Source organism: Ricinus communis, chromosome 1, assembly GCF_019578655.1.
Source record: "Ricinus communis isolate WT05 ecotype wild-type chromosome 1, ASM1957865v1, whole genome shotgun sequence".
Lineage (NCBI taxonomy): Eukaryota > Viridiplantae > Streptophyta > Magnoliopsida > Malpighiales > Euphorbiaceae > Ricinus > Ricinus communis.
In genome coordinates, this window is record NC_063256.1 from 35434753 (window position 1) to 35449509 (window position 14757).

General features: G+C 31.1%; 2 protein-coding genes across 2 annotated transcripts; both read left to right on the forward strand.

Moving 5' to 3' along the window:
* Positions 1 to 686: 686 nt before the first annotated feature.
* Positions 687 to 2898, forward strand: LOC8287882 (scarecrow-like protein 14). The gene has a single exon (XM_002533705.3). It carries the CDS (start codon positions 849 to 851, stop codon positions 2835 to 2837), a length of 1989 nt encoding a protein of 662 aa, XP_002533751.2. The 5' UTR covers positions 687 to 848; the 3' UTR covers positions 2838 to 2898.
* A 7745-nt stretch (positions 2899 to 10643) lies between these two features.
* On the forward strand, positions 10644 to 13439 carry LOC8287880 (scarecrow-like protein 14). The gene has a single exon (XM_002533703.4). The coding sequence runs from the start codon at positions 11262 to 11264 to the stop codon at positions 13326 to 13328; it is 2067 nt and encodes a 688-aa protein (XP_002533749.2). The 5' UTR covers positions 10644 to 11261; the 3' UTR covers positions 13329 to 13439.
* Positions 13440 to 14757: the final 1318 nt, after the last annotated feature.

Consider the following 14757-nt stretch of genomic DNA (forward strand, 5'->3'; position numbering starts at 1 on the left):
TATTAAATAAAAAAAAAATATATCAATAATCCAATACCAAAATATTTCACACTTATAATACATGTTACTTTTTTTATTTGTTATATGATATATACACTAAGCTTAGATAAGATTTTTTATTTATAATTTTTAAAAAGAAAAAAAAACACCGAGTCATGTTATTTAGCAATTTCTTTATGAATTTTTTTTATCTGGATTTAGCGTATGCACCACAATAATTTAAAAACTGACACATATATGAGTGTTTTATATTTTGATATTAAATTATTAATTTTTTATCTATTATTTAAAATTAATAAATACATTTCAATTATTTATAGATTTGATATATAGATAAAAATATACACTGGATCTAAGTAAGAATTTTTTGAGTCACCGGACTTTCGGCCATGGGTTTATTATTATTGTTATTATTATTATAAATAAGACGAAGACAGTTTATATAAAAAGTTGGAGTGCAAAAGCATCACATTGTATCCATAGTCAATTGGAATATGACGTTTGATGTTTAAGGTTGTCTATCCCCTTTGGCTCTAAACATGCTATGAATATTCTTGTACAACGGTTACTAAAGAGGTTTCCAGGAAGCTTACACTTTTCAATTATTTTAGCCTTCATATTTTACCAACAATACAGTTCCTTTGACCGATTTTTCAATAATATAAGTGTTTCAATAAAATTTCTTCTTCTAAAAACCATTCTTCTGTTGATATCTGCAAGAATGTTCTTGCTTCCTGTTTCTTGAAATTCCCACTTCTACACTTCAGTCTTTTCTTTTTCCTGCTTTAAAGATCTTAGTCCATCACTATCATATATATAAATATACTGAGAAATCTCCTACTTCAATAATGGGAAGCAAGTTTGAGTTCAGATCATTTCAAGTCAGTTCAAATCATATTAATCCTGATGATGGGTTTGGCTTCAATCTTGAATCTGTCAACTCTGCATCTCTTACTACCAATCTGCAGCCTTTTAGATCGAGTACTCGATCTTTTGAATTGAGTTCATATGGTGATTCTGCATACAATAGTGAAACTAGTAATTTCTCCCAGGCTGTTTTGAAGTATATAAGTGATATGTTAATGGAAGAAGACTTGGAAGATAAACCTTGTATGTTGCAGGATTGTTTAGCTCTTCAAGCTGCTGAGAAATCCTTGTATGATGTTCTTGGCGAAAAGTATCCACCTATTTGTGATCAATCCCCTTCTTCTATTGATCAAAACAACGAGAACCCAGATGATTATTTTGCTACAGCTAGCGGTGTTGGTAGCTGCAATAGCTACCCTTCTGCTGATAACTTAGCTGAGCTCAATTGGAATTTTGATCAAGGGAAGTTCGAGTCTGCTAATATTCTTAACAGGGTCACAGGGAATGTTAACAAGCTTCCAGATTCGGCACCACAGAAGAGTGGAAGGAGCTTTTTGTCGAACCTGTCAAGGGGAAGGAAGAATCAGCAGCATGAAAATGGTAGTTACTTGGAGGAAGAAGGAAGAAGCAAGAAGCATTCAGCGGTGATCTATACTGGAGTGTCGGATCAGTTGGAGATATTCGATAATTCGTTTCTGCATAAGGTTGAGAACAATGAGTCCTTACCATGTCCTCTATTTGATGCATCACGAAATGAAGAAAGCAAGAAATTGCAGCAGAACGAGCAGTCACCCAACAACACACGTATGAGGAGACACGCTAAGGATAAAAAGATGTTTGATTTATCTACACTCCTGATTCAATGTGCACAAGCTACAGGAACTGGCGACCAGAGGACTGCATACCAGCAACTGAAGCTGATTAGGCTGCACGCTTCGCCTTATGGGGATGCAAATCAAAGATTAGCTCATTACTTTGCTAATGCACTTGAGGCACGCTTGGCTGGCAGTGGGAAATTGATGCCTACTCTCTTTATAGGACCTTCAACTAATACTGCAGATATCCTGAAAGCTTATCAGCTTTATGTTTCAGTATGTCCTTTCAGGAAGATGTCAAATTTCTTCACAAACAGGACGATCACGAAAGCAGTAGAGAAGGCAACAAGGCTGCACATCATTGATTTTGGCATTTCCTATGGATTTCAATGGCCTTGTTTCATCTACCACCTGTCAACAAGACCTGGTGGACCTCCAAAGGTTCGCATTACAGGAATTGACTATCCTCAACCTGGTTTTCGGCCTGGAGAAAGGGTCGAAGAGACAGGCCGAAGGTTAAAAAGATTGGCTGATAAGCTGAATGTGCCATTTGAGTACAATGCTATAGCGCAGAAATGGGAAACTATTCAAGGCGAAGATCTCCAGATTGACAAGGATGAAGTAGTTGCTGTTTGCTGCATGAACAGGTTAAAGAACTTGCCAGACGACACGATTGTGCTTGACAGTCCAAGAGATGCTGTTCTGAGATTGATCAAGAGTATAAATCCTGTTATTTTCTTGCACGGAGTTGTTAATGGCTCCTACAATGCTCCATTCTTTGCCACAAGATTCAGGGAGGCGCTCTTCCATTTCTCTTCACTGTTCGACATGTTTGAGGCTATAGCAACTCGTGAAGATCAAGAAAGGTTGGTGTTCGAGAGAGAATTGATTGGAAAAGATGTAATGAATGTTGTAGCATGTGAAGGTTCAGAAAGGTTTGAAAGGCCTGAAACATATAAGCAATGGCAGATCAGGAATTCTAGGATCGGATTCAGGCAGCTACCACTGCATCAGGACATAGTGAAAAGGGTTAGGAACATTAAGAATGATTATCATAAGGATTTCGCTGTTGATGAAGATGGTCATTGGATGCTGATGGGATGGAAAGGAAGAATAATTCATGCCATTTCAGCTTGGAAACCTATCGAGGAGTGACATGTACACTAGCTATATATATTTATCCCAAATCATAAGCTAATTAGAATTTTTGGACTTATGATTTTTTTTAATCACATTTATGCATTCTGTTTTTAATTTTTCAAATGAAATATAACTTGCATAATCTGAAGTTCATTTATAGTGTAAGGAGCAAAATTTACTTATTAAGTGAACATTAAATTTTTAATTATTTAATTTAAATCAGGCAAAAATACATTCAATTATCTTTTAATAATTAATATACTTGTAAATTAAAATATTCATAAATATTAAAAATATTAACTTATTAAGTTTATAATGATTGAAAACTTAAGAAATTATTGACCAATATACTCAAAACATAATGCGTATAAGTAGGTTTAAGATTAGTAAATTATTATATAAGAATGAATTTATATTCTTATAAATCTTTACTTTTCAATTGAGTAAGTGATTATAAAAAATAAATATATATTCTAAATTTTTTTAATATCTTTCTAATAATTAATAATTACATAAAATTAATCATTTACTATTGAATAATAGAATGATTGATTATGTAATATGAAAATATGTTGGTTTTTATAAAATTCATTAATTAATAAAATTATTAATTGGATAATTACTATTTATATCATGTGTTTGTCCATATTATACTAGTTACTTTCTGACATTTAAATTCTATTTTGTAATTTTATACTAAAAACGCATTCATCAGAATTTTTATTAAACGACTTAATTAGATTTGATTTTATATTATTTGTCCATTTGATCTTTGATGTAATATACAAATTTTCCTTTATAGTTTATTTATTATACTAGAACCTCATTGTCTAATCTTTATACAAAAATTAATTTTAGTGTCTATATAAAAATAATTAATTAGTATTCTTTAATCATTATAATTTTTAGTTTAATTAAATTTTAATAAAATTTAAATATCTTAAAAATACTTATATTAATTAAAATATTAAAAATTCATATGATTTAACTTTAAATTGTTAAAATAAAATTATTACTATTAATTTTGTTGTAGTAGAATTATAAATTTGATAAAAAGTTTGAAGATCAAATCATATTTTTTTTATCAATTTAGATCCTTAATTATATTGACTTTTAAAATATAAGGGGACTTTAGTGCAATAAATAAAATATATGAGACAATTTATATATTACATAAAATATCAGAAAGTAAAAAGTATAAAATTAAATCTAATTAACGATTCCCTAACAAAATTCTAACGGCTGGAGTTTTAAGTATAAAATTACAAAATAAAAAAATAAAAAAATATATTTTAAATATCATAAAATAACTAGTATAATATAAAAAAATACATAAGATAAATAATAATTACTCTTTATTAATTTAGTTAAAAGTCTTATGTCTTATAGTAAATCACTACAAAAATAATATATATATATTGCTTGATGAGAAGACTCAATGCTAAAAAATTCTCTTTTTTTCATATGATTGATGATGTATATACCAATATAATTAATTAAATGATAATTATTAGTACCTTAACCAAATAATTTAAAATATAAATGAGAATCTGGGGGTGGATTCTGAAGTGAGGTCAAAGGTGGGTCCAGTTTAATGATGTTTAAGGAAGAAATTAAAGATAAAAAGGTGCAAATTCATGCTTAATGTTATAAAGTAAAAACCTTAAGTTTGATTGCATTGCCACTTGCATAACATCATTATTCTATGGGTGTGAGGAAGTTAATAGGATACCGGCGGCTCCAGTAATCATATATTTATTTGTTTCTTAATTAATATATATTTGCATTATCTCATTTCCATAATAAATTTTTGTTGATAATAATATAATTTTAATTAAGGGAAAAACCACCGAGAGCATTGGAGCTAAATGATGAAAAACTAAACCTAGAAACTAATACAACAAGCAAGGAACAAAGTATCAGTTGACTCCTTAAGCTTGTGTCAAAAGGCCAAATAGACTGAATTTGAACTTTTTCAATAAATAACTGTAAAATTTTCATTTTTAAGACCATTTAAGTTCCAATTCTGGCTGGATGAAAGCCTCCCTTACAAATTTCATATTTAAATTAATAAAATAAATTGAAATCTAAAAATAGTAATTTTTACTTTTAGAAAATATTATGTTTTTTAAAGTTTTTATTTCTTTTAATTTAAAAATATAAAAAGTATATTTGTTAAAAAATATTACTAAATTCGCATTGCATTACCACCACACCAAACTTTAATAAGTTTGAGTTTGATTCATCATTATTTTGTACGAACTCGAACTGAACTTGAGTTTAATCAAATGACCGGGTTGGATTTAAGAACTCTGGTTGAGTTTTGCTTTCTGGGCACCAGTCTTATTGGGATATAAGAGACCCGAAAGGCTGCTAGTATTGAGGTTAGGGTTCTGCTAAAGTACTCGTCCCTTATGAGTTAAAAATTAATTATTTTAAATTATGCTATGACACTTACTTATTATTTTGTGATGTTTCACCTTATTTTATTAACCATTGCATATGTACATTTATGGCTGTTTTACTTTAGATATATGATTTTAACTCACTCCTAAGACTGACAGTCTCAATTTTAAATTTTCAGGTGACAGCTAGGTCCTCCGTCGATTCCTTTTTGCAGTCCGACTTTTCTTTCTTCTTTTAGCTTACTGTAATTAAGCCTTAATTATCTGTATTTTAAATTATTTGAAATTTTAGACTCTTTATAGTAATATACTTGATACCTTATATTTTAATTTGACATGTTAAAATGAGATATTTACTAGTAATCTAGTTGAAAGGTTAATTTAATTATGTGCAATTTGTAAGTGAAATGTTGGCTTGTTTTAATAGTATATAATTATGTATGCATTTATCTAGATCTTCAGCTAATTAGACTTGTTAAGGATTTCAGTGGCTTTAAGTCTAGCCATTTTCTAGCGTTGATCATAGACTCACAAATCGGATCGTGATTTCCACGGGTTCGGATTTTTTGAGCTATTAGGCATTTCTTTATTAATTTAACAAACTTTTCTTTATAGTCGCATACGAGTGACGTGCTTTTGTCAACTTGATTTTGGTTTAAATGGCCCAAAAAGTACAAAATTTCGGGCATATTTATTGAAAGGGTTAGAAATCCGTCTATTTGACTCGGTCGCATAAGTTGAGGGGCCAAAAGAACCCGTTGTCCCACAATCAACGACAAGAACAAGACTTTGCCTAAAGCTAAAAGAACCGGGAAAAACAATGCTGGACTTTATTTCTTTTCTATTTCTTAACTACTCAAGCTGAATAGTAAGGATTTAAAATTGTTACAACGTATATATAGTTCATTCCATGATTATGCTCCATATCACTAGTTTGAGTGAATGAGTTATGATTAAAAATTTCTTATGTTATAATTTATAAATGAAGAACAACTGTTGTCGGTGGCCCTCCCCTTCTCTTTTCTCCTTTTCCTTTTCAATTTTGGTTTGGTGGGTGATTTTGCTTGATGTGTGCCGTTCTGAAGGCGGATAGGATGGGCTCTTGCAGTCGCCGGGGAAGTGACTGGTGCGGTATAAAAGCAGGTGCTGAGGGCGATGTTATAGATGTGGCAAGTGTTGATAATGGTTTGGCCGCCATTATTGTCCTCCGGGCTGGTGCCTCCATTCTTGCTTGGGTGTTACAACCATCATTCTAAGAGCTGTTGTTCGCTTCTATGAGCAAGGATTCCGCTGGAGTCCGCTGGGTTTTTGCTTTTGCCATTGCTGCCTCCGTTTGCCTTCTTACCCACCACTGAAATTTATGTTTTGCTTCTTTTGTTTGATTGTTTCCATGAGTTGGGTCAGTTATTGGTACTTAACTTATGTTTGTTTTTCAATTAGTGTCCCTTTATCATGGGTTTGTACTTTAAAAAAAAAAAAATGATTCTAGTCTTTGACATTTCTTAGATCAAAAATTGTTCATTGAGTTATGTGACTCGGCCTATCCAATATTTCAAACTTTCTCCAATTATTTACTCTCTATTAAGAGAGCATGTTTAGGTGGGTCTTACCACATCCACCCATTTGCAGAATTTGGAACCTTAGCCCGACCTACCAATCGGGAATTATTGGCTTATTGATCAGCCATGTACCAAAATTATGGAGTCAGCAGCACTGCCTATCTTATGGCTTTTTTGTGGTTCTTAATTTTGTTGATCTTGACTTTTCTAGACGTTTCTTTGTTCATTAGCAGGAGGTATGTATCTCTTGATGGTACTCTTTTACACCTCATGTTAATGAAATTTTTAATTGTTAAAAATATTAAGAACGACATAAGTAAAATTAAATTCAAAAAATATAAAATAGTTAAAATAATGTATAGTCAATTATATTCTTTAATTAACTTAACTTGCAAGTAAGTTGCAATTCGAATTTTCTATTTAGGCTCTCTTCAAAGTAATGGCTAATAAGATAATGCGTACACGTGTGGAGTTGCGCGTCACACGTGCTTGTATGTGGCTATGCGCGTGATGTTGAGTTGTGAACACGACACAATTTGTGCGCCCTAAACGAAAAAAATTAGTGACCAAATTATTTTTTAATTAATGATTTAAATTATTGAGCATATATGTTACTAAATTTCACTAAGATATTAACTTTAATGAAAAAATATATATATTTATATTATTTTAAAAGAATAAAAAAATAAAATTTTTCTTAATAATAATATTGTAAAAGTATAATATAAAAAGTATAATTTGATTCTAATATGTGATAATAATAATAAAATAAAGTATTTTATCGTTAAAAAGTATTAATTGCTAATGATTTGGATATCTTTATCGAATCAGTTATTATTATCATATTTTTTCATACTTTATAATATGAGTTTAGAATTTAATAACTCAAAATGTTATTATTTAACTATTAAAATTAATCTCATCGCGATGATTTCTTAAGCTGCGATTAACCGTCAAATAATAAAATTGAGGATTGTTAAACTTTAAATTCATATTTTTAAACACGAACAATATAATAATAATGACCGATCAAAATGAAAGTGATTAAATTCTTATAAATTAAAATATTTTATAATAAAATATATTTTCTTATCACGATTTATAATCACATATCTTTTTATTTAAAAATTATACATTTAAAATAGTACACCATATAATTTCTGAATCTATCCCTTTTATAAATTAGAAATTTTTGGCATAGATGGAGCTAGAGTAAGAAAAGGACTAGAGAGGAATATTCACGAAGGAGAAAAGTCTAAAGATTTGTGTTGAAAAAGGTAGTGATTCTAGCTTGTTATCTTTTAGTGCACGAGGGATAGATACCCCTTGTCTAATAAAATAAAATATAAAATAAAAATCAATTTCACTTTCATTAAAATATAATAAAATAAAATAAAATATTATCCAATGTATTAAAAAAGAAAAGAAAAATAAAAAGAAAAGAAGACCTTGAGAGTCTAGACATGTCAGGATAACTCCTTGTTTGAATTCCCTTTCACTCGCCAATTAGTAACTAATATTCTACTATTATACCTCTCAACTTGAGAAGGATAGATTGAATTTTTCTTTCCTCAAGTTTTAAGGAAAGAAAAATAAAAATCTTAAAATTGGTTTTTCGAAATCTATTATAATAATAATTCTACTTAAAATGATAAACCTGTACGTAAGAATTTTGCTATTGAATTAATACTCATATTTTACGAATTTTTATTATAAAAGATGCGTTATTTTATACAGGGACGACGATATATCCCGTATATATAGAATTATATAATTTTATTTATCTAAATTAAATAAAATTTAAATTTTTTATAGAAATTATATATCTTTCATTTGTTGAAAAATAAAGAATATAATTTAATTAATAATAAAAATAAAAATCACTACAACTAACTTAAATAGTAAAAGTTAGTATTTATATCCTTCAATCGCGTTAATAATTTTTTTTCATTTACAACTCGGTGATCTGCGCGCTCTATTCAGTGATTATATATATCAACTTTTTGATCTTTAAATGAGTTCAAAGCAAGAACATCAATAAAAAAATTCTTATTATCAATATTGTAGCTCTATGAAAATCCTGTTCATGAGTATATCTATAAAAAAAATTCAAATTTGACCTTTCGATCAAAATAGAATGATATAAATAAAAAAAATTAAAATTTTCACAAAAAGAATCAAATCTCCACAAAAAAAATAAAAAACTCCATAAAAGGAGAAATCAAGAATCCTAATAATAATTTAAAAAAATAAATAAATTTGAGAAATATATATTTAAAAATAGAATGATGTAAATAAAAGGAAGAACATACCACTAATGATCTAAAAAAAATGATTGCCGGTGATGAAAAACTACAAAGAAAACTAATAGAAAATAAAAAATATTACAAATTTGGTGTTTTAACTTTTTATTTTTCTATTTTGGTGTCTAAACTATTTTTTTTGTTCAATAAAGTGTTTAAACTTACTAAATATGTTCAATATAGTGTCTCTAGCTGGTTTTACAGATTAAATTGTTTATTTGACTTATTTTGAATAGTAAATTGATTTAAATACCCTCCTTTAAAATAATATTATATATTTCTTTCTTTCTTTTTTTTTATCTATTTTCAACACTATTTTTAAAAATTTTATTTGTTTTTCAAAAGATTAAAAGAAAAAAAGTAAAATTATTTTATTTTCCCCATTCATTCAAATAAAAATTTAAAAAATTAAATATCATTTACTTATTCTTTTATTTGTGTGCATTCACCTCAAAAAATAAAAATACTTTCACCTCAAAATAATAAGAGAAAAAAATAAAGGTATTAAGTGTTCTAGAAAAAAATAATTTATATAAATTAAAAGATAATAAGTAAATTTTTTTCTAAAAAATGAATAAAAATTAAAAGAATTTAATTCAACATTCTCTTTAGTGTTAAAAAGAGATTTGATAGATAATAGAAAAATGATAGAAAAGATTAAGAAAAAGAAGAAAAAATAGAAAAGATTGTAAGTAAGTATCTTATATATTTGTGAGGTGTAGAAGTAATCATATGATATTAAACTATGTGAATTGAGTGAGTACTTATATATTTGAAAATATAAGTATCTTATCAAATGCAATTTCCTTCTAAAATTAGCTTTGGCTAATTACATTAATATTCGTGCATGATTAATTATAGATTTCGATTATAATTTTTTTATTATAAAAATATTAATAACTCTATAAAATTAAAAACTGAAATATGAACTTTTAATTATGAATAATATAAAATATATGAATAAATAAATGTAAATAATAAAATTATAATTTTTATAAATTTTTTTAATTGCTGAATATAAACAACTTATCAAAAGCTATAATATAAGTTTAAGCTTTTGACAAGTTTTATATACTATTGCACCCAAGAATAAGATTTAAGTGGTAATTCGTTTGTCCCTGTGGATTTAAACAGAGCAGTAAAAATGCATCTGTTTCCCTCGTACATTTAATTAAGTTCATGAATATGGACAACGTTAAGGAACCAATACATCCAACCTAAACCTAGAATTTTCAGCGTTCACACTTCCTGACATCCAGTCAATGACTTGGAGATGAAGATTATGAAAGAAAAGGAGAGCAACAGCATTGCCTTTGGCTTGGGTTCAATCTAAGGTCAACATGGAGATGTATAGTATGAATGCAATCCAACACTCCCATGGGACCTCATTAAAAGAAAAGGAAAAAAAAAAGAAAAAAAGATTTTGTACCCATTGCAGAAAAGCCAACATTTGGTGAGGTGGCGGCTGTGTTTTTGTCCTCCCAGAAACTGCCTTTCCTAGAACCTTCATTCCTTCCCTCCCTCTCTCAGATATCTATGGTGCGCTCTTCACTTTCTTGTATTTAAATAAGTGATGCTTTAGTGTTAGTTCTGAGAATCTTGAACTCAAAAAACCAGTCTCTTTTTGGGTTTTTATTTTTTTCAATTTTTTGACTCGGGTACAGAGCAATTTTTTATTTTCTCATATTTTTGGGAGAACTTCTTTTAGTCTTTTTTCATTTCTTTTTGGGGTTTAGCTCCATTCTTGCTTTCAGGATTCTGGGATCTTTGCATTCTCTAATTGTGTTTCTGGGTTTCTTGAATTTTTTTCTTTTCTGTTTCTGGCACATTCATTCAACTATAAACTGCCAAATTCTTTCTTTAATCTAGGTAAATCTTTTGGATTTCTTTTAATGTTAGTGTTGTATATTTATCTCCAATCTTTCTTTCAAGATTCTTGAATTTCCCACTTAATTGATTTTATGTGTTACTTGTCTTTTTGTTCTTTTCTTTAACATTTTTCCATCTGAGAACAACCTAGTTGCTCAGCTACAAGTCAATTTTTGATTTTTTTTTTCTTTTTTTCTTTTTATGAAAAAAGTTTGATATAGCTGAGCTAATAAACCTGAGCCATAAGTCTCTTATCTTGTCCTCCTCAAATTGATTGGGAACTAAAATTAAGGTTTGGTGTTCATGGATACTCTTCTCCAAGAATTTCCAAATACCATGAACCGATTCAAATTTGATCATGGCCCAATTTCTTTCCCTTCAAACAGAAATCTTCTTAATGGGTATGAACTCAATCACAACTTAAGTAATCCTATATCTAATCTTCCTTTTCTTTCCTTTAACTCACAACCTCCTAATGATTTGACACAATCATCACCATCTTCCTCAGAAGGGCATGATCCTAATAATAATGCAGTTCTCAAGTACATAAGTGATATGCTTATGGAAGAGGATCTAGAGGGTAAGACCTGTATGTTACAGGATTGTTTAGCTCTCCAAGCTGCTGAGAAATCCTTGTATGATGTTCTTGGTCAGGAATACCCTCATTCCTTGAGTCACTGTCCTCAAATTGTTGGAAGCCCAGATGATAATTCACTTTGGAGTAGCAGTTTTGATCGCAGTAATTGCTATCCTGGAGCTGTTAACTCCTCAGTTGAGAAACCAAGTTGGACCCTTGATCAAATTCATAATTTAGATTTGTATAGTACCCTGACAGGGCCAGATTTTCATAGTGTCAGGCAAGGGATAGGAGATGCTAGCAAGTTCTTTTCAGATGGTGATCCTTTGGTTGTGGCTCCAAATTGCAGCTCACCGACATGTTCAGACAAGGAGGAAAGCGATTACTCACCGAGTAGTTCGCGGGGAAGGAAGAATCATCAACGCGAGGATAGCGATTATTTAGAAGAAGAAGAAGAGAGGAGCAACAAACATTCTGCGCTTTCTCTTGCCGAGTCTGAACAGTCAGAAATGTTTGATGAGGTATTGCTTTGTCCAAGTGGGAAGCACGAGTCTGAGATGTGTGCTTTTCAAGACAAGTCACGGAATGGAGCAAGCTTGAAAGGATCTAATGGTAGAACAGCGCGAGGAAGGAGACAGGGAAACAAAGGAGAAGTGGTGGATCTGTCAACTCTACTAGCACAATGTGCACAGTCTGTGTCAATCAGTGATCACAGGACTGCAACTGAGCTACTTAGGCAGATCAGGCAACACTCTTCACCTTATGGGGATGGAAACCAAAGATTGGCACATTACTTTGCTAATGCTCTCGAGACTCGTTTGGCTGGCACTGGGACCCCGGCATATTCACCCCTTTTAAGTAGCAAGACACCGGTTTCTGACATCTTAAAAGCTTACCAGGTGTATGTTAAGGCATGTCCATTCAAGAGAATGTCAAATTTCTTTGCTAATCAGACTATTTTCAAACTGGCAGAGAAAGCTACTAGGCTCCATATTATTGATTTTGGGGTGCTATATGGTTTTCAATGGCCTTGCCTTATCCAGCGTCTCTCACAGCGGCCTGGTGGACCGCCCAAGTTGCGGATTACAGGAATTGAGCTTCCTCAACCTGGTTTTCGCCCTGCGGAAAGAGTCGAGGAGACAGGCCGTCGCTTGCAGAGATATTGTGAGAGGTTTAATGTCCCATTTGAGTATCATGCTGTAGCACAGAAATGGGAAACCATCAAATATGAAGATCTCAACATCGACAGGGGTGAGATGACTGTTGTTAATTGTTTGTACCGGTTGAGGAATCTCCCTGATGACACAGTTGTAGCAAACAGTGCAAGAGATGCTGTCTTGAAACTTATCAGGAAAATCAGGCCAGACATATTTATCCATGGGGTTATTAACGGTACCTACAATGCACCATTCTTTGTCACAAGGTTTCGGGAGGCACTCTTCTACTACTCTGCACTGTTTGATATGTTTGAGATTAATGTCCCGCGCGAAGATGATCAGAGAATGCTGTATGAGAAGGCAATTTTCGGAAGAGATATTATGAATGTGATAGCATGTGAGGGTGCAGAGAGGGTTGAAAGGCCGGAGACATACAAACAGTGGCAAGTAAGAAATCTGAGAGCTGGGTTCAGGCAGCTCTCACTAGATCAGGAGATTTTGAAGAAAGTTAGATGTACTGTGAGATCAGAATACCATAAAGATTTTGTTGTCGATGAGAATGGCAGGTGGATGCTGCAAGGATGGAAGGGGAGAGTCATCTCCGCGCTTTCTGTTTGGAAACCTGTCCAGGACTAGTAACATGAAGCTAACGCTTGTAGCTCTTAGAATTAGTAGCAGAAGTCCTATTTCAAATCTTTCATGTAAATACTACTAGCAGATATATAATATTGATGGTTTTTTCTTCTATTTTTTTTTGGCCCAACTGATCAAATGTGAGCTGCAATTATATTATATGTCAAAGTTTTGAGATTATGATTTTTTTTTTTTCTGGGTCATATGAGATTATGATTCTAGCGGTGGTCTCTCTGATTCTTATGGTATATCTTCCTTAGGCATTGATGACTAGGTATTGAACTTTTAACAAGTCTTTGACAATGTCAAACCTGCAGATTTCACATGATACAGAATATTCTCAGTAAATAAAATCTCCAGTTAGATACAGGGTGGATTCAGTATTATATCTTAGAAGGATTGAATTCTTTAATTTCTGATTGAACTAGTGGCACAGAAAAGAATCGATCATATCTCTACTTGTATTCTGTGTTATACCATTAAAAAGAATATCATTCATGGGTTTATAACAAAAGGAGAAGGGAAAAATTATAATATACTCATAAAGATTCTCTGCTAAGAGCAAAACATTGAAGTTGAGAAAATGCCTAATAATCCAAAGGCCTCATTCAATATAGAATAAGCCACAAACAAATTACCATCAGAATTTGCAGAATAGTTGAAGAGATTGTAATTAAGGTTGGTCATAGCAGACAAAGAACCACCCATCACTCCTCTTGAGCTCACCAGTTTGGTATAATGTTTGATTGGACCTGCTAAATAGAGGCCCTCTACATGCCCAAAAACCCAATGCTATTTTCCATAATAGGTGCAGCTAAAACAGGAAGCATTCCCAAGATTTCAAAAACTACTAAAGTATTACCAAAAAGAAATTTCTGTGTCTTGAACTTTTAAGACATTTTTTAGTGATTTTAGGCAACCAATTATAATTAAATACCAGAGGGTATTAAAAAGAAATATCAGAAACTCCGCATGCTTCTGGAGTATATACAGTAATTGCTGCAGTAACATCTAGATCAAACTCTAGATTCCAGAATTCTTGAAACATGAACACCAGGCACACACACCAACTGCTATTTTTGTCTAATATATTTTTATTCTAATGGCACATACACAGGAGCAGGAAGAGTTGAGGGGGGAACATACCAGAAGTTTCATAAATATAAGCTATTTGCAGCTAAATGACTAGTCATTGGAGGATTATTTCAAAGCTAGTGTATTAAGTAATTGCAGCTAAATGACCAGTCATTGGAGGATTATGAAAAGCCAACAAATATAGTCTATGCCATACATTCATCAGTACATATATAAATAAAAGGCAGGGGGTAGGATATGAAAGCAAATATGAATCTCTGGTAGGTGGACCTTACAAAAAGAACATGGTGTAATTATATGTTTTTGCCTCCCAAACAAAAAGCATAAAAATAGAAAA

Excerpts from the sequence above, each read along its gene's own strand:
- LOC8287882 (XM_002533705.3), top strand. The coding sequence starts at position 849 with ATGGGAAGCAAGTTTGAGTTCAGATCATTTCAAGTCAGTTCAAATCAT.
- LOC8287880 (XM_002533703.4), top strand. The coding sequence starts at position 11,262 with ATGGATACTCTTCTCCAAGAATTTCCAAATACCATGAACCGATTCAAA.